The sequence below is a fragment of the Oncorhynchus nerka genome, linkage group LG1 (assembly GCF_034236695.1).
Source record: "Oncorhynchus nerka isolate Pitt River linkage group LG1, Oner_Uvic_2.0, whole genome shotgun sequence".
In the NCBI taxonomy this organism is placed as follows: Eukaryota; Metazoa; Chordata; class Actinopteri; order Salmoniformes; family Salmonidae; genus Oncorhynchus; species Oncorhynchus nerka.
The window spans coordinates 48,109,250-48,130,092 of record NC_088396.1 but is presented as its reverse complement, the minus strand read 5'-3'; the positions used below and the strand labels follow the sequence as shown (position 1 = coordinate 48,130,092).

The window sequence follows — 20,843 nt, the reverse complement described above, 5'->3', positions numbered from 1 at the left end:
AGCCTTGGTGGTTCCAATCTTCTTCCATTTCAGAATGATGGAGGCCACTGTGTTCTTGGGGACCTTCAGTGCTGCAGAAATGTTTTGGTACCCTTCCCCAGATCTGTGCCTCGACACAATCCTGTCTCTGAGCTCTACAGACAATTCCTTCGAACTCGTGGCTTAGATTTTGCTCTGACATGTACTGTCAACTGTGGGACCTGATATAGACAGGTGTGTCCAAATCATGTCCAATCAATTTAGTTTACCACAGGTGGACTCCAATCAAGTTGTAGAAACATCTCAAGGATTATCAATAGAAACAGGATGCATCTGAGCTCAATTTCAAGTATCATAGCAAAGAGTATGAATACTTATGTAAATAAGGTATTTAAGGTTTTTTTGTGTAAAACATTTGAAAAAAATTCTAAAAACCTGTTTTCGCTTTGTCATTATTGGGTATTTAATCAATTTTAGAATGAGGCTGTAATGTAACAAAATGTGGAAAAAGGGAAGGGGTCTGAATATTTTATCAATCCACTCAAGGGACCGCCCAACCACGCCATCCACTCCATACCAAGTACGCACTCCCACTCGTCTTCACTGGCAGAAATAAAAGCCACTTCCGTAGGGCAGGAGACAAGAGAGGCCCTGGCCCGAGCTCTCAACTCCACACTGATGACTCCTTTTAATGCATCTAATTCATGTGAGCTGAATGCTTGGTCAGTAAAAACACAACCTTTACATCCATCTGTGTGTAGAAGACAGATAATGATGCTTCAAGCCTGTGTTGGGACTGGGAGATGTGCGCCTGCTAGCTATAGCATTTGGCATTGATTGCTGGCCTGCGGCAAAGTGCATGGTAGTATGACATAAATGGGAATTGGGGAAGGGTCCCAGCAGCGATACAGACAGAAACATTTCCTCATTAATACTCTGTTGCTAGCTTTAACTAGCAGGTTCATATATGTTCATATATGTTAGAACGTAACATCTTTGGAAAGGAAACATGTCTGTCTGGATGACCTGAACTCATCCCATATAACATTAACAATGACGGTGTCAAAGCACATTCCCAGATACAAAGTTCAGAAAAATCACCTGAACAACTCCCATACATGAGTCCAGGAAGATGGTTCCTTTGGATTCTTTGGAGATCTTCTCATCCTTGTAGAAGTTCAGGTTGTAAGAGCCGTCACCCAGCTGGGTTAGGTGGAAATACCTCCTCTTGAAAGACTGGAAAGTACAGTAAAACAATAACAATCCCATTTCTATTATTAGAGAACAAGAGGCACAATTTGGGCCCAGATAATTGCCCCAGCATGGTTAGGAGGAAGTCAACACAAAACAAAATCCATCAGTTTGTCTGATAAATGGTGTTGATGAAAATCTAGCTTCATTCCTTCTGTTACTGGAGACACGAGAACGGACTATTGCTCATCCCGATATACATCTGGTAGCTAGTGTCATCATCATCACTCACCCTCATGGTGACGCTGATGGCACTGTTCATGTTGCCTTTGTACAGCCAGCCATGCTTGCTGATCCCTCCTTTCTGGGAACCTAGGGAGGTTGTGTCCTGGAAGAGACATGGGAATGGGCTCAGACACACTCAAGGCAAACACACATACAGTACACAATGACATACACTGCACCACATCAACACATTACTGTGCTCCCTCTCTGCCACACTGTGCAACGCCCCTTGATCCTGTGGCTGATATAAATGTCAGTATAGGAGACATAGAGGATGAGATGAGAAAAACCTCCGTTTGATGTACACTCATAGAAAAAAGGGTTCCAAAAGGGTTCTTCGCCTGTCCCCATAGGATAACCCTTTTTGGTTCCAAGTAGAACCTTTTGTGGTTCCAGATAGAACACTTTTAGGTTCCATGTAAAACCCTATGTGGAAAGGAACCAAAAAGGGTTTTTCAAAGGGTTCTACTATGAGTATGGCTGAAGAACCCTTTTAGGTTCTAGATAGCACCTTTTTTTCTAAGAGTGTAGGTCTATTTCATTCCAAACAAGCAGCCAGCATATCCAACAAACCTCCACTATGAACCCAAATAAACAGCCCCTCTCCATGGCTTCTGCACTGAGACGTGACCATATCAGCCCAGTTCTTAGGTATACCATGAACACATCCAATCCATTGGCAAAGGGCACATATGACGAAAACACATGGCTACCATCTCTATTCCACGAAGACTTCCATAGGCATAATGATCTGTGTAAATAAGTAAATTAGGAGAGTAGTAAGGGTAGAGGTGACAGGGCACCAGCGTTTTACCCCTGGCCTGGTCTCCATCAGGTCCTCATGATCAGAACACATGCCCAGAGTGTTTAAGCCTCTTCTCTTTGACAGACTACAAAGTTACAGATACTCTAGAAACTGACAATAATGAAATCGGTTTTCAAGATGACTTTGTATGACATGATTCCTATTCTCTTTCTCATCCAATAAAATGTATTTAAAGGTGTTGGCAGAGCATTTCATCGACTCATCTGAGGAGGGTCTGGAAACGTTCAGGGCCTGCTTCCAGTCATCACCCTCTGGCCAGAAGACACCAGTCCCCGGAGGACCAGACATTTTTACTTGTGTTTACTTTCAGTGAACCCCAAAGCTCCGCAAATGTTGCCTGGCAACACCCAAACAACCAGATGAATAAAACTGTTGCATCAATCAACCTTAGATGCAATACAGTGCAGAATAATTCCTTAATCATTTACACATTCGACCATAAACGTTTTACCCTCCCCCTGCCTGTGGTAATGCTATTGTCTTTAAATACATGAACAGACATGGGGCTGGGGTGAGTGTGAGTGTGAGTGTGAGTGTGTGTGAGTGTGAGTGTGAGTGTGAGTGTGAGTGTGAGTGTGTGTGTGTGTGTGTGTGTGTGTGTGAGGATTTATTTGTGGATTTCAGGAGAAAAGGGTCACTTTCTTAACTATCATCTGCTCAGCCCACTTCCCTGCAAGAGACTGCTGAGGGGTCTATAGATGGGACACTCTCGGCTGCTGGGCCTGGGAACATTCTCTTACAGTGGTGTGGGAGAGAGGTAAGGTGAAGGGTGAGCTGGGAGGAGTCTTGTTATCAGATGTAGTGCCCCTCTCCTGTCAGACCTAATGCCCCTCCCCTGTCAGATCTAATGTCCCTCTCCTGTCAGACCTAATGCCCCTCTCCTGTCAGACCTAATGTCCCTCCCCTGTCAGATCCAATGTCCCTCTCCTGTCAGACCTAATGTCCCTCTCCTGTCAGACCTAATGTCCCTCCCCTGTCAGATCTAATGTCCCTCTCCTGTCAGACCTAATGTCCCTCCCCTGTCAGATCTAATGCCCCTCCCCTGTCAGATCTAATGCCCCTCCCCTGTCATATCTAATGCCCCTCCCCTGTCAGATCTAATGCCCCTCCCCTGTCAGACCTAATGTCCCTCCCCTGTCATATCTAATGCCCCTCCCCTGTCAGATCTAATGTCCCTCCCCTGTCAGACCTAATGCCCCTCTCCTGTCAGATCTAATGCCCCTCCCCTGTCAGACCTAATGCCCCTCCCCTGTCAGATCTAATGCCCCTCCCCTGTCAGACCTAATGCCCCTCCCCTGTCAGATCTAATGCCCCTCCCCTGTCAGACCTAATGCCCCTCCCCTGTCAGATCTAATGCCCCTCTCCTGTCAGACCTAATGCCCCTCCCCTGTCAGATCTAATGCCCCTCCCCTGTCAGATCTAATGTCCCTCCCCTGTCAGATCTAATGCCCCTCCCCTGTCAGATCTAATGCCCCTCCCCTGTCAGATCTAATGCCCCTCCCCTGTCAGATCTAATGCCCCTCCCCTGTCAGATCTAATGCCCCTCCCCTGTCAGATCTAATGTCCCTCCCCTGTCAGATCTAATGCCCCTCTCCTGTCAGATCTAATGCCCCTCTCCTGTCAGATCTAATGCCCCTCCCCTGTCAGATCTAATGTTCACTGAGGCACAGAGTTTCTAAACCCAGAGACGCAACATTGCGAGACTTCCGGGAATGCTTGCGAAGCAGACCAAGCAGACCAGGCAGACCAGGCAGACCAAGTAGACCAAGTAGACCAGGCAGACCAGGCAGACCAAGCAGAACAGGCAGACCAAGCAGACCAGGCAGACCAGGCAGACCAAGCAGACCAAGCAGACGAGGCAGACCAAGCAGACCAAGCAGACCAGGCAGACCAAGCAGACCAGGCAGACCATGCAGACCATGCAGACCAAGCAGACCAGGCAGACCAGGCAGACCAAGCAGACCATGCAGACCATGCAGACCAAGCAGACCATGCAGACCAAGCAGACGAGGCAGACCAAGCAGACCAAGCAGACCAGGCAGACCAGGCAGACCAAGCAGACCAGGCAGACCAGGCAGACCAGGCAGACCATGCAGACCAAGCAGACCATGCAGACCAAGCAGACGAGGCAGACCATGCAGACCAAGCAGACGAGGCAGGGGTTTGGGGTTTGGGGTTTGAGAAATCAATGAAATACGTGCATTTTTTCCCTTTGCTGTTAACTTTCTCGAAATCTAAAAGCACCACAACATTATATCAAAAGAGTGCCTTTGATTTGATGGGCTGCACATGCACAGTTCAGCGCGGGACCCGAACACGATTACATGATCGAGGATTCCTATTGGAGAAGCAGTTTCTGCCTATCTTCATACTGTACTGTGTCAGGCCCTGACCTCTGGTGACCTGGGCTAGTCTCTCGGCTCAATAAACCATTTGTCTAAATCACAGATAAGTGAATAAGGTCTCGATAAATATTATTCTAAAGACCTGTAGGAGGCATTGTCTGACACAAAATAAAGGAGACATAATTCACACGTATGTGACAGATGCAAATGTTAACATGACCCTAGCAGTTTAAGAGAGGCAAGTATAACATCAGTGTTATCAAACAGCCTGAGACTGCCTCAGGTCATGCTCTGCAGAACACCGTCCCTCTGAGGGTTCTACAGGCATCAGTGATTCATGCTCTCTTCAGGGTTGGCTTGAACACAGGTGACTCCATAGCCTCCCTCGTGTGCAATGACTCCCTGTCTCACAAGCCATTTCAAGGCCAACAAAGACTCATTTACACTGTTCACAGCAGAATCAGACATTTCTATGGTTCACAGGCCAAAGGGTTCTAGCTACGGATTCACAGTTGTATAAACCAGGCTGTCACTAAATGTAAAATAATTTGCTCACAACAAAAAGGGCCAAACCCATGAGCTGTAAGGAGTGAGGAGCCTCGGACCATGAACACATGAACTTCTGCATGAGAAGAAAAATAGAAAAACCTGAGACCATTTGAGAGGTGGCCAGTGAACCAAAGTCCTGTAGCTAATTACCCTTTGTACTTTAGACACAACACATGCTATTTAGACACAACATGTGCTATTTAGACATAATATGTGCTATTTAGACATAATATTGGCTATTTAGACACAACACATGCTATTTAGACACAACACATGCTATTTAGACATAATATTAGCTATTTAGACACAACACATGCTATTTAGACACAACACATGCTATTTAGACACAACACATGCTATTTAGACATAATATTAGCTATTTAGACACAACACATGCTATTTAGACATAATATTAGCTATTTAGACACAACACATGCTATTTAGACACAACACATGCTATTTAGACACAACACATGCTATTTAGACAACACATGCTATTTAGACATAATATTAGCTATTTAGACACAACACATGCTATTTAGACACAACACATGCTATTTAGACATAATATTGGCTATTTAGACACAACACATGCTATTTAGACATAATATTGGCTATTTAGACACAACACATGCTATTTAGACACAACACATGCTATTTAGACATAATATTGGCTATTTAGACACAACACATGCTATTTAGACACAACACATGCTATTTAGACACAGCACATGCTATTTAGACACAAAATGTACTATTTAGACATGTTGTTTAGGCACAATATGTGCTGTTGAGACACAGAAATCTTTCGTCTTTTGCCGGAGACATTTAACTACTGTGATTGGACCAGGAAAGCCAAAATCAGTTCTTGTCTGAATGAATTACTGAAATCGGATCTGATGCTCGTGAGACTCAGAAGGGGTGTTCTTCTAGGAAATACAGGTGTCTAGGAGTAAAGAGTTTAGATACCGTGGCCTTCTGGCCTTCTGTAGAAAGCTGCTGGACTGTCTTAGCGGAGCATGAAAATGTAATTCATTATTCTGTCTGTCTGTATGGAGGATTATTTGATTTTAAATGATTTGTACATGGAGCATGTGGGCTGAGGGTCAAGAGTTGAGGTAAAAGCTTACGATCTGTGTGCTGATAGGAATGAACACAAGTGGCTTAGCTAAATAGTTTGTTATTTGTAACTTTCTACAGACATTCACTTACCTCATCTTTGTCAACATCTTCATCAACCTCAAAAACGTGGACAGCCAGTTTGTCTGGTCTGGACACTTTGCTGTAAAACACAAGGACATGGATAAAGTTTCATTTGATCTTATCTATCAGAGGTCAGAGGTCATTCATTATCTATCAGAGGTCATTCATTGTTATAAGAAATGAAACCAAATGTAATGTAGAGTACAAGTCCCACTTACATAGGAACCTTGAACTAATTCAACCCAAGAAAACCACTGTGAAAAGTAGTGTCATGCTACGTCATATTTCATTGTTTCAATTTCCCTCACTGGACACTGAATGGTGACCAAAGGGATGTTGACATCAATGGCAAGTCTCAAGGTTGGGGCAGCTTCGTTTTATGTCCAAATTCCACCACGATGACACTGGAAACCATATTCCTGGAACTAATGAGACACTCTTAGAACCAGGGTTAGTTTCCACCCTGACTAAATCCCACTGCTCCAGGAATAACCTGAGTTTGGCTTGAACAGGAAGTCTCCATTGTTATTGCTGGTTAAAACATAAAACCTGCATTTCCTTGTAGGGTATCCCATGCCTAAATCTCCTCACCAATCAGCAACTAAGGCTGACAGAAGATTACAGACAGCCTGACACTGGCTGACACCTGTGTGTGTACGTGTCTCTGTGCGCATGCATTTTAGTGTCAAATCTTGGCACAAAGAGGGTAGCTGTACTAACTTGCCCAGGAGGAAATCACCACTTGGTTACATGATATACAACACTGTACTGTCAAGACACCGTTCTGAACAACAGGCTTACTTTGGAAGCTGCCGAAAGTCCCCAGAGTAGTCCTCGTACTTGTAATTAACGACATGCCAGTCAGTGTTGTAGGTCTTGATGCACTGCAATAATGAGAGAGACAATCAACGGCTTTCATTGTGTAAATCAAGACACAGTTTCAATATTTAGTCTAAAGAAACCAGAAACATTCATACAAGCAAACAACAAACAATGTGTGTTAACCGAACTGTCTTCTTCTTCCCACGTAACACGAATGCAGATAGTTGGCAGAAAAGAGAAGTAGTAGATCAGTGCTCAGTAGATCAGTGCTCAGTAGTTCAGTGCTCAGTAGATCAGTGCCCAGTAGATCAGTGCCCAGTAGATCAGTGTTCAGTAGATCAGAGCTCAGTAGATCAGTGCTCAGTAGATCAGTGCTCAGTAGATCAGTGCTCAGTAGTTCAGTGCTCAGTAGATCAGTGCTCAGTAGTTCAGTGCTCAGTAGTTCAGTGCTCAGTAGTTCAGTGCTCAGTAGATCAGTGCTCAGTAGTTCAGTGCTCAGTAGTTCAGTGTTCAGTAGATCAGTGCTCAGTAGATCAGTGCCCAGTAGTTCAGTGTTCAGTAGATCAGTGCTCAGTAGATCAGTGCCCAGTAGATCAGTGTTCAGTAGATCAGTGCTCAGTAGATCAGTGCTCAGTAGATCAGTGCTCAGTAGATCAGCGCTCAGTAGATCAGCGCCCAGTAGTTCAGCGCTCAGTAGTTCAGCGCTCAGTAGTTCAGCGCTCAGTAGTTCAGTGTTCAGTAGATCAGCGCTCAGTAGATCAGCGCTCAGTAGATCAGTGCTCAGTAGTTCAGTGCTCAGTAGATCAGTGCTCAGTAGTTCAGTGCTCAGTAGATCAGTGCTCAGTAGATCAGTGCTCAGTAGTTCAGTGCCCAGTAGATCAGTGCTCAGTAGATCAGTGCTCAGTAGATCAGTGCTCAGTAGTTCAGTGCTCAGTAGATCAGTGCTCAGTAGATCAGTGCTCAGTAGATCAGTGCTCAGTAGATCAGTGCTCAGTAGATCAGTGCTCAGTAGTTCAGTGCTCAGTAGTTCAGTGTTCAGTAGATCAGTGCTCAGTAGATCAGTGCCCAGTAGTTCAGTGTTCAGTAGATCAGTGCTCAGTAGATCAGTGCCCAGTAGATCAGTGTTCAGTAGATCAGAGCTCAGTAGATCAGTGCTCAGTAGATCAGCGCTCAGTAGATCAGTGCCCAGTAGTTCAGTGCTCAGTAGTTCAGTGCTCAGTAGTTCAGTGCTCAGTAGTTCAGTGTTCAGTAGATCAGTGCTCAGTAGATCAGTGCTCAGTAGATCAGTGCTCAGTAGTTCAGTGCTCAGTAGATCAGTGCTCAGTAGTTCAGTGCTCAGTAGATCAGTGCTCAGTAGTTCAGTGCCCAGTAGATCAGTGCTCAGTAGATCAGTGCTCAGTAGATCAGTGCTCAGTAGATCAGTGTTCAGTAGTTCAGTGCTCAGTAGATCAGTGCTCAGTAGTTCAGTGCCCAGTAGATCAGTGTTCAGTAGATCAGTGCTCAGTAGAACAGTGCTCAGTAGTTCAGTGCTCAGTAGATCAGTGCTCAGTAGATCAGTGCCCAGTAGTTCAGTGTTCAGTCGACCAAGATTAAGTCAAACTTTGAGACTTTGTCTCATCTCAAATCCTAGATATCAGCTTAGTTATTCTATTTTATGCTTTGAGACTTTTTTTGGTGATTGAAATGGTAGAGTTTTTTGGTTGAGTCAAATCTTGCAATGAGAAAAGGAAATGTTTTATGATGATAACAGTATGACAGAAATCTGAATTATGACCCATCCATAGTTATGTCTGGGAACAGATATGTAGGCTGTGTGTGACATTGTCAACGTGTATAGTTCGGTCCTTGACTAATCATGTTCTGTACTATGCATTATGTCATGTTTAATGTGGACCCCAGGAAGAGTAGCTGATGCTTTTGTCAGCGGCTAATGGGGATCTTACTAATAAGAATCAAACATCAAAATAGTTCAGCTTTGTTAGGGGAGCCTGGCTCCTCCAGTAAGGAGGAGTTTATAGCCCAATACAAAGGTCGCTGTAACGTCTCCCATCTACAGTCACTCCAGAGCAGGTGCGTTTAAGGCGTGTGTTTGACACTTCACCCCAGACTTCTTGTGTCAGGGGAACTGTTGTGCACTCACCTTTGGTCTAATAATTCAGAACAAAATGGACAGTAAGCCTGATTATATTCTGATTTCAAGATCAATTTCAATACCACTTAGTTGCAGAAGGCATTTACCGGGCTTGGTACAGGGAGGTACACTACAGTTAACAGGGCTCTGAGAGAATGAAGACCACTTAGTTGCAGAAGGCATTTACCGGGCTTGGTACAGGGAGGTACACTACAGTTAACAGGGCTCTGAGAGAATGAAGACCACTTAGTTGCAGAAGGCATTTACCGGGCTTGGTACAGGGAGGTACACTACAGTTAACAGGGCTCTGAGAGAATGAAGACCACTTAGTTGCAGAAGGCATTTACCGGGCTTGGTACAGGGAGGTACACTACAGTTAACAGGGCTCTGAGAGAATGAAGACCACTTAGTTGCAGAAGACATTTACCGGGCTTGGTACAGGGAGGTACACTACGGTTAACAGGGCTCTGAGAGAATGAAGACCAGACGTTTTGAGAAGAACAATCCATTTACCTTGGAACTGGATTCCGTTTATCAGTTTTTTGGTCTCCTGGCCTGAACAGATGTTATTGAAGAGAATGAAAATACTCCTATTGGCTGGATGGCTTCCAGTAACGACCCATAATTCCTACAACCTGTCTGTACTGAACAATAAAACACCATTGTGTAACAAAGTATGTGCTAAGTGAAATAGAAGTTCGGTTCGGCTAGACACATTCAATAAACAATGGGGAAATCATCACAGACCCTAAAGTCTGTGCGGCACAGTGTGTTTCCATATCTATTGATCTTGTACAGGCCGCCATCTACATAAGTGAGTGGTCAGAAGCTGGCTGAAGACTGACTCTAATGTCTGTATTTAAATATGGCTGCATGGTGAAAGTAATGGCACATCTCAATGCCAACATCTAACTGTAAATAAAACCATTGCTCTACCTGCACAAAGGTTCATTTCTGCAGGGTTATTGTACTCGTAGGATCCTACCTCTTGGACAAACAGACTCTGCGCCTCCTTCTCTGCATTCTCAGGCACTGTGGGGTAGACAGTTCTTCCTTGACGTCTCTGAGTCGAAATCTGTAGATGCAAAACAGTTTTATTTATTAAATCAAGTTCATGCCAGGCTCTGGTTAAATTATGAGACTGGATGAGCGTAAACTGATGCTCTGTGCCAACACAGATTCCTAACATGTTTTTTTTCAGTACTACAGTATGTGGACCTGTTTTACTAAATGCTCCGGGAAAATATTGTTTCATGCTAGAGAATGGTCTCAGGTCTGTGGAGGTTCTAGAGGGCAGAGAGGGAGGCAGGGCCAGAATGGGATGCTCCTCTCCTACACATTGTTGAGCTCCAGGCCAGGGCCAGGGAACCACATACAGACAGACACACCCAGGGCCTCAGCCTGGCTCTCAGCCACCCAGCCCAGCCATAGGGCCCCCTCCCTCCCTGAGGAGCTGGGTCCGGATTCACAAAACATTCCTTACGAAAAAACATAAGAGGTTTCTTTAGGAAAAAAATCATTAGTTCATAAGAGAGTTCGTAAATAAAATTCCTCTAAATATTCTTAGGAATTCGTAGTTTTCTTAGGAACTTCGTAAATATTTTTCTTTAGGAACTTTGTAAATAGCTTCTTTATGTGTCATTGACATTAGTGCTTGAAACCAATAAATAAGCTTACGTGACAGGGATGATAGGATTTGGTTATGTCATTATTTTTCACACATTAGAGCTGACGGAATGACGTCACACAGATACACCTAGTAGTATCTACAGTATCAACATAATATCACTAGAATAACTAGGAACTCAGTGCTTTCAACATGCCAGTCCTCACAGAAAACATCTCGACACGTTCAACCCTCATCAGCCATTCACAAGGCCTCTAACCTAAACTAAACAGAACCTACTCAGTAGGACTTCATTGTCAGTAAGACCGTTTTTCACTAAGACAAGATACATTTAGTGAATTAATTACTGTACATGTGGGACTCCTTTTTAGATATGAGTAATGTCTTGATATGCACAAGGATTTATGGAAGTCAACTACTGTTGGAGATCCCTGCTGTTGTTTTTCATTCTTAACAGCACATTTTCATCCCAGTTAGGAGCGTAGCCTAGTTTTGAGTTCCCATTGGAGACCTGTCTGACACGTCTCACTTAAAAGGAGATTCCCGCTGATAATAACTGTTCACCAGAGTGTTTTGTACCCCTATCCCCTCTAGATGTTTACTCCATGGTGATTCCTTAAGCAGAAACGTTTCAACTTAACATCTTTAAAGTAGGAGATATAAAAAATAAAGCACCACTACAGAGGAGGCAGCAGAGCACAGTTACCCCACATGGGTGAGAGAGAAACAAACTACAGCAAATCATTTTTTCTTTATTTTACTAATTCTCAAATTCTTATTTTTAATGACAGCCTAGAAACAGTAGGTTAACTGCCTTGTTCAGGCGCAGAACAACAGATTTTTTTTACCTTGTCAGCTCGGTGATTTGATCTTGCAACCTTTCAGATTACTAGTCCAACACTCTAACCACTAGGCTAACTGCAAGAACAACAAACATTCACTTCCTCACCTAACTCAAATCCTTTTAAAGCCAAACTGGACATAGTTCAAAGGAGAACCGTGACAGAGATGTGTCTGTGGTCCCTGACTTACGGTAAAGCATACAGTATTTTCAAGATCAGGGCAATGGGACAGTGGTGAGGTAAGCAATTCAACACAGCTGTAGATTTCCTGTTCATGCAGCTTTTGCTGAGCAACTTAACCAATAGGTCTGCTTTCGTCATTATCTCTGAACGCCAGCAGATACATTTTCAGTATTTCTCCAGCATGCAAGGCAAAGTAGCTCTCCAATTAAACTTGAATTGAGTCACAGTCTGGGAAATGAGACACAAAAGCCAGAGCAGGCCAGTACAGACGTCATTTTCTATTCGCAAAGCCCAAACAAAGAATGGAAAATAGACATTCAAAATACTAGCCCAAACCTCAACCCAAGGCTAATCAATACTAGACCACACCTCACCCCAAGGCTAATCAATACTAGACCAAACCTCACCCCGAGGCTAATCAATGCTAGACCAAACCTCACCTAAAGGCTAATCAATACTAGACCAAACCTCACCCCAAGACTAATCAATGCTAGACCAAACCTCACCCCAAGGCTAATCAATACTAGACCAAAACTCACCCAAGGATAATCAATACTAGACCAAACCTCACCTAAAAGCTAATCAATACTAGACCAAACCTCACCCCAAGGCTAATCAATGCTACACCAAACCTCACCTCAAGGCTAATCAATACTAGACCAAACCTCACCTCAAGGCTAATCAATACTAGACCAAACCTCACCTCAAGGCTAATCAATACTAGACCAAACCTCACCCCAAGGTGCAGTACCACTAAAAGAAAGATAATAGCTCTATCTCATATTTTCTTGCCGAAATGATTTCTTTGTGAATCAGTGGGATATTATTATGCACTGTACAGGTTAGGTCATAGAGCCTAACGACGGGTCCAGAGATCCTTTCAGGTAACTAACCTAACGTACAGGAGTGCAGGGCTCCAGTTACAGTCAGTGAGTGTAATGTGATGTTAGCTAATAGTTAGCTACCGCTGAGCATTGCATTCCTGCTGAGTCTGCCTGGTGCTAGTAAAGCCTAGCCCTCTGCTGCCTAATGTACTGTACCAAATGTTTCATTGCCAGTCATGTTTGTTTTTTCGTGACAATACCTCAGAAACAAAGCTGTCACAACCACGCTCATGAATAATAGTGCATTTGTGTCATCAGTAGAGGACTAGATCTGATTCAGTGACGGACTACGTCATTAGAATTTCCATTTGGTTAGGCGACAATCATCATAAGCACTCAATCTTGAAAGACAATTGCAATGAGGACCATATTAAGGTCCTATTTGTGAGACAGAGTTCCCTCCTCCACTTCCTCTCCCCAGCCCCAGGTTTCCTGCTGGGAGTTGGTAATCTCTCCATGATCTAACCAGCAGAAACAAATGGACGAGTAGGCTGGAGGAGGCCAGAGGGAGTCAGGGAAGTGGACAAGAGGAAGCACAGGGGATATTAGTCTCTATGGAGCACAGTGGAGATCTCTAGTGGAAAGACCAGCATGAGATCCAGCTACACCCAGTATGGAGCCACAAGCACGTCGTCCCTCACAACACTTTGCTGAACGTCCTGGGGTCAACCACTGATGATACATATTGTAGGTCTGCTACTACAGAGGAATCTCCCATATGTACTTCTCCGGAAATTACTATTACACTTCTCCTTATCTTCTGTTCCCCTCAGGTCTCTCTCTGAACCCTAGTACTTGAAGACATACGAAGAGTTGTATTAGAAACATCCTGCCATGCTGAAGTGGCTCCAATAGGGAGAAATAGCAAGAGGGGGAATAGAAAGATGAGGACGAGGAAGAGGAAGAATAGAAAGAGGAGGAAAAGGATGAAGAGGAAGAGGAGGAATAAGAAGAGGATGAATAGGAAGATGAGGAAGAGGATGACTAGGAAGAGGAGGAAGAGGATGAATAGGAAGTGGAAGGTGAGGATGATGAGGAAGATGAAGAGGAGGACGATAAAGAGGAAGAAGAAGATGAATAGGAAGAGGAAGCTGAGGAGGAAGAGGAAGAAGAGGAAGATGAGGATGAGGATGAGGAAGAGGAATAGGAAGAATAGGAAGATGAGGAAGATGAGGAAGCGGATGAATAGGAAGATGAGGAAGAAGAGGAGGAATAGGGAGGATGGAGAGGAAGAGGAGGAATAGGATGGATAGGAAGATGAGGAAGAGGAGGAAGCGGAAGATGAGGAAGAAGAGTATGAATAGGAAGATGAGGAAGATGAGGCTGAGGAAGAGGATGGAGAGGAAGAGGAAGATGATGAATAGGAAGAGGAAGAAGATGAGGATGAGGATGAATAGGAAGAGGATGAATACGAAGAAGAGGAGGAGGAGGAAGAGGAATAGTAGTAATCCCAAAGAAATTCCCTAAGAGGACACGTTGACTAAACCTGGAGGAACCAGTGGTTGGCTCTCCTAACGCCAGGCTTCCAGCAAAAGGATTTACACACCAGACAAGAACAGCCCACAGACTAGCAGTGTGATCAGATGGACTGGGTTTATAGGCTCCTATCACTTCACAGTTATCAGTGTGATCAGATGGACTGGGTTTATAGGCTCCTATCACTTCACAGTTATCAGTGTCTGCGAGTTTAATAGCACTGAATCCCCCCTATACCTGCCTATAATACTGAATGACTCCTTTACCTGCCTATAATACTGAATCCCCCCTATACCTGCCTATAATACTGAATGACTCCTTTACCTGCCTATAATACTGAATCCCCCCTATACCTGCCTATAATACTGAATCCCCCCTATACCTGCCTATAATACTGAATGACTCCTTTACCTGCCTATAATACTGAATGACTCCTTTACCTGCCTATAATACTGAATCCCCCCTATACCTGCCTATAATACTGAATGACTCCTTTACCTGCCTATAATACTGAATCCCCCCTATACCTGCCTATAATACTGAATGACTCCTTTACCTGCCTATAATACTGAATCCCCCCTATACCTGCCTATAATACTGAATCCCCCCTATACCTGCCTATAATACTGAATCCCCCCTTTACCTGCCTATAATACTGAATGACTCCTTTACCTGCCTATAATACTGAATCCCCCTATACCTGCCTATAATACTGAATCCCCCTATACCTGCCTATAATACTGAATCACCCCTATACCTGCCTATAATACTGAACCCCCCTATACCTGCCTATAATACTGAATCCCCCTATACCTGCCTATAATACTGAATCCCCCTATACCTGCCTATAATACCGAATCCCCCTATACCTGCCTATAATACTGAATGACTCCTTTACCTGCCTATAATACTGAATCCCCCTATACCTGCCTATAATACTGAATCCCCTATACCTGCCTATAATACTGAATCCCCCTATACCTGCCTATAATACTGAATCACCCCTATACCTGCCTATAATACTGAACCCCCTATACCTGCCTATAATACTGAATCCCCCTATACCTGCCTATAATACTGAATCCCCCTATACCTGCCTATAATACTGAATCCCCCTATACCTGCCTATATAATACTGAATGACTCCTTTACCTGCCTATAATACTGAATCCCCCTATACCTGCCTATAATACTGAATGACTCCTTTACCTGCCTATAATACTGAATCCCCCTATACCTGCCTATAATACTGAATCCCCCTATACCTGCCTATAATACTGAATCACCCCTATACCTGCCTATAATACTGAATCCCCCTATACCTGCCTATAATACTGAATCCCCCTATACCTGCCTATAATACTGAATCCCCCTATACCTGCCTATAATACTGAATCCCCCTATACCTGCCTATAATACTGAATGACTCCTTTACCTGCCTATAATACTGAATCCCCCTATACCTGCCTATACTACTGAATGACTCCTTTACCTGCCTATAATACTGAATGACTCCTTTACCTGCCTATAATACTGAATCCCCCTATACCTGCCTATAATACTGAATCCCCCCTATACCTGCCTATAATACTGAATCCCCCTATACCTGCCTATAATACTGGATCCCCCTATACCTGCCTATAATACTGAATCCCCCTATACCTGCCTATAATACTGAATCCCCCTTTACCTGCCTATAATACTGAATGACTCCTTTACCTGCCTATAATACTGAATCCCCTATACCTGCCTATAATACTGAATGACTCCTTTACCTGCCTATAATACTGAATCCCCCTATACCTGCCTATAATACTGAATCCCCCTTTACCTGCCTATAATACTGAATGACTCCTTTACCTGCCTATAATACTGAATCCCCCTATACCTGCCTATAATACTGAATCCCCCTATACCTGCCTATAATACTGAATCCCCCTATACCTGCCTATAATACTGAATCCCCCTATACCTGCCTATAATACTGAATCCCCCTATACCTGCCTATAATACTGAATCCCCTATACCTGCCTATAATACTGAATCCCCCTATACCTGCCTGTAATACTGAATGACTCCTTTACCTGCCTATAATACTGAATCCCCCTATACCTGCCTATAATACTGAATGACTCCTTTACCTGCCTATAATACTGAATCCCCCTATACCTGCCTATAATACTGAATGACTCCTTTACCTGCCTATAATACTGAATGACTCCTTTACCTGCCTATAATACTGAATCCCCCTATACCTGCCTATAATACTGAATGACTCCTTTACCTGCCTATAATACTGAATCCCCCTATACCTGCCTATAATACTGAATCCCCCTTTACCTGCCTATAATACTGAATCCCCCTTTACCTGCCTATAATACTGAATGACTCCTTTACCTGCCTATAATACTGAATCCCCCTTTACCTGCCTATAATACTGAATCCCCCTTTACCTGCCTATAATACTGAATCCCCCCTATACCTGCCTATAATACTGAATCCCCCTATACCTGCCTATAATACTGAATCCCCCTATACCTGCCTATAATACTGAATCCCCCTATACCTGCCTATAATACTGAATCCCCCTATACCTGCCTATAATACTGAATGAATCCATTACCTGACTATAATACTGAATGACTCCTTTACCTGCCTATAATACTGAATCCCCCTATACCTGCCTATAATACTGAATCCCCCTATACCTGCCTATAATACTGAATCCCCCTATACCTGCCTATAATACTGAATCCCCCCTATACCTGCCTATAATACTGAATGACTCCTTTACCTGCCTATAATACTGAATGACTCCATTACCTGCCTATAATACTGAATGACTCCATTACCTGCCTATAATACTGAATGACTCCATTACCTGACTATAATACTGAATGACTCCATTACCTGCCTTTAATACTGAATGACCCCATTACCTGACTATAATACTGAATGACCCCATTACCTGCCTATAATACTGAATGACTCCTTTACCTGCCTATAATACTGAATGACTCCTTTACCCGCCTATAATACTGAAATGACTCCATGACCTGCCTATAATACTTAATGACTCCATTACCTGACTGTAATACTGAATGACCCCATTACCTGACTATAATACTGAATGCACACAATTTAAAGGTCTTGACATACTACCGGATAAAACGCTCGAATAAAGAAGAATAAAGGCTTAGAGAGTCATCTGCCCTAAACAAATGTTGAGGCTCAGCCACGATGTCTTCAGATGTCATCACCTGTCACTTCCTTCACAACACAGCGCTTGTAGCAGGACTCGTATGTCATGGCCAGAGTAGAGAGTTCCACTGTTGACTGAGAAATTGGATAGCTGTTACGGTTTTCTTGACTTGAAGGAGAGGCAGACCAAAGCGCAGCGTGGTTATTTTGATTCATGTTTAATAAATCACATCACATGAACAAACTAACAAAAACAAGAAACGTGAAAACCCAAACCAGTCCTATCTGGTGCAAAGCACAGAGACAGGAAAAATCACCCACAAACACACAGTGAAACCCAGGCTACCTAAGTATGATTCTCAATCAGAGACAACTAATGACACCTGCCTCTGATTGAGAACCATACTAGGCCGAAACATAGAAATACCCAAATCATAGAAAAACAAACATAGACTGCCCACCCCAACTCACGCCCTGACCATACTAAATAATGACAAAACAAAGGAAATAAAGGTCAGAACGTGACAATAGCTTGATAGTCCATGAGTAAGCGCCAGTAAGTATTCTTATTTTTTGGCCATAAAGCAACAAAAATAAAACTGTTAACCCGCTGAATAAATCTAGGAAATCGAGCCTTTCCTTTCAAATGTTTATTTTTCAACATAGCTATATCCTAAGGAAAATATCTAAAAAAAACATTACGGCTTCTGGAAAAAAAGGAACCTTCTCAATAGACGAGAGAGAAAACATATCCGTTGGATCGTGAGACAGTGAGGAAGGGTCATGTTTTGCTGACACAGGATGCCATTCCTGTCACTGTTAAAGAGCATCTTCCAAAGAGGTCTCACTTCCTGAAGCGCTTCTGCCAGGCCAGATTCCCATTTCATAATGTGTCGTGTAGCGATGGAAAGTTTGAGAGGGTGACATGGGCTAAGTCCTGCTGAATGGGCCTAGAGATAGGGCCTAGCCCTTCCTTACACTATCTCAACAAAACAGACGACCCCTGACCTCTAAAGTGTGAAGCAGGGATGTGAACGTAAGGTAAACCTCTGTGAATGACCTCGACCATACTCTCGCAACATGGGCCTGGCTGGGCCACACTGAAATAGCATGAAATCACAATAAACACGACAACCAAAACATGCACGTGGGAGGCAGAAAGGATTGATGGGATGATGGCTGGATGATGACACTATGCACCAGTGGCAGGATGGGACGGTGGCTTCGGGAAGTTGAAAGGAGGTGGAGTGTGTTTGTTCATACATAACAACTGGTGTGCTGCTTCAAGTGTCTTGTGCGTTTGTTCACCTGATACAGAACACCTCATGGTGAGCTGCAGACCCTTTAATCCTGTATACAGCTCCACATTGATAAGGTACTGGTACTCCCTGTATATAGCTCTACATTGATCTGGTACTGGTACTCCCTGTATATAGCTCTACATGGATAAGGTACTGCTACTTCCTGTATATAGCTCTGCATTGATCTGGTACTGGTACTCCCTGTATATAGCTCTACATTGATCTGGTACTGGTACTCCCTGTATATAGCTCTACATGGATAAGGTACTGCTACTTCCTGTATATAGCTCTGCATTGATCTGGTACTGGTACTCCCTGTATATAGCTCTACATTGATCTGGTACTGGTACTCCCTGTATATAGCTCTACATTGATCTGGTACTGGTACTCCCTGTATATAGCTCTACATGGATAAGGTACTGCTACTTCCTGTATATAGCTCTGCATTGATCTGGTACTGGTACTCCCTGTATATAGCTCTACATTGATCTGGTACTGGTACTCCCTGTATATAGCTCTACATTGATCTGGTACTGGTACTCCCTGTATATAGCTCTACATGGATATGGTACTGGTACTCCCTGTATATAGCTCCACATTGATAAGGTACTGGTACTCCCTGTATGTAACTCTACAGTGATCTGGTACTGGTACTCCCTGTATGTAACTCTACAATGATCTGGTACTGGTACTCCCTGTATGTAACTCTACAATGATCTGGTACTGGTACTCCCTGTATATATCTCCACATTGATAAGGTACTGGTACTCCCTGTATATATATCCACATTGATCTAGTACTGGTACTCCCTGTATATAGCTCCACATTGATCTGGTACTGGTACTCCCTGTATGTAACTCTACAGTGATCTGGTACTGGTATTCCCTGTATGTAACTCTACAGTGATCTGGTACTGGTACTTCCTGTATGTAACTCTACAATGATCTGGTACTGGTACTCCCTGTATGTAACTCTACAATGATCTGGTACTGGTACTCCCTGTATGTAACTCTACAATGATCTGGTACTGGTACTCCCTGTATGTAACTCTACAATGATCTGGTACTGGTACTCCCTGTATATAGCTCCACATTGATCTGGTACTGGTACTCCCTGTATGTAACTCTACAATGATATGGTACTGGTACTCCCTGTATGTAACTCTACAGTGATCTGGTACTGGTATTCCCTGTATGTAACTCTACAGTGATCTGGTACTGGTACTTCCTGTATGTAACTCTACAATGATCTGGTACTGGTACTCCCTGTATGTAACTCTACAATGATCTGGTACTGGTACTCCCTGTATATAGCAGCACATGTTACCATTTTATTTTCAAATTGCATCGTTGGGAAGGGCTCGTAAGCGTTTCTGGGAAAAGTCGTCACCTGTTGTATTCGGCCAATATCACAAATATAATTTTATTTGATTTGATGTTGATAGATCACATTAAGTTGATAGCAATTATCCAACATGGTGCACTATAATGGAAACTATCAAGATCTTATCAACATTGACATATTGTTTACCTTCAGCAATAAATGATATCCATCCCTACCTCACTGACTACTTATTCTGTAGCAGACTAGTCTAATGGTGTTCTCTTCTGTCTGGTCATCTCTGAGCTCTGCTCAAGAACAGAGGAATATCAAATCAAATTTGATTTGTCACATGCGCCGACTACAACAGACCTTACAGTGAAATGCTTACTTACAAGCTCTTAACCAACAACGCAGTTCAAGAAAAATAGTTACGAAAATATTTAATAAATAAACTAAAGTAGAAAATAAACAATAAATAAGTAACACAATAAAATAACAATAACGAGGCTATATACAGGGGGTACCGGTACCGAGTCAATGTGCAGGGGTACAGGTTAGTAACGAGGCTATATACAGGGGGTACCGGTACCGGGTCAATGTGCGGGGGTACAGGTTAGTAACGAGGCTATATACAGGGGGTACCGGTACCGGGTCAATGTGCGGGGGTACAGGTTA

The 20,843-nt window shown here is 43.4% G+C and overlaps 1 protein-coding gene across 10 annotated transcripts in view; it reads right to left on the bottom strand.

The window, feature by feature from the left end:
• LOC115124084 (dedicator of cytokinesis protein 9-like) overlaps window positions 1-20,843 on the bottom strand; it is a 229,148-nt gene that overhangs the window by 109,690 nt on the left and 98,615 nt on the right. For all 10 annotated transcript variants that reach the window (XM_065019375.1, XM_065019381.1, XM_065019383.1 and 7 more), the window contains exons 3-7: window positions 10,317-10,406; window positions 7,180-7,262; window positions 6,388-6,457; window positions 1,463-1,558; window positions 1,081-1,215 (exon numbers count right to left, since the gene is read on the bottom strand). In XM_065019375.1, coding sequence (XP_064875447.1) covers window positions 1,081-1,215; window positions 1,463-1,558; window positions 6,388-6,457; window positions 7,180-7,262; window positions 10,317-10,406 — 474 coding nt within the window. The remainder of the gene's footprint in view (window positions 1-1,080; window positions 1,216-1,462; window positions 1,559-6,387; window positions 6,458-7,179; window positions 7,263-10,316; window positions 10,407-20,843) is intronic.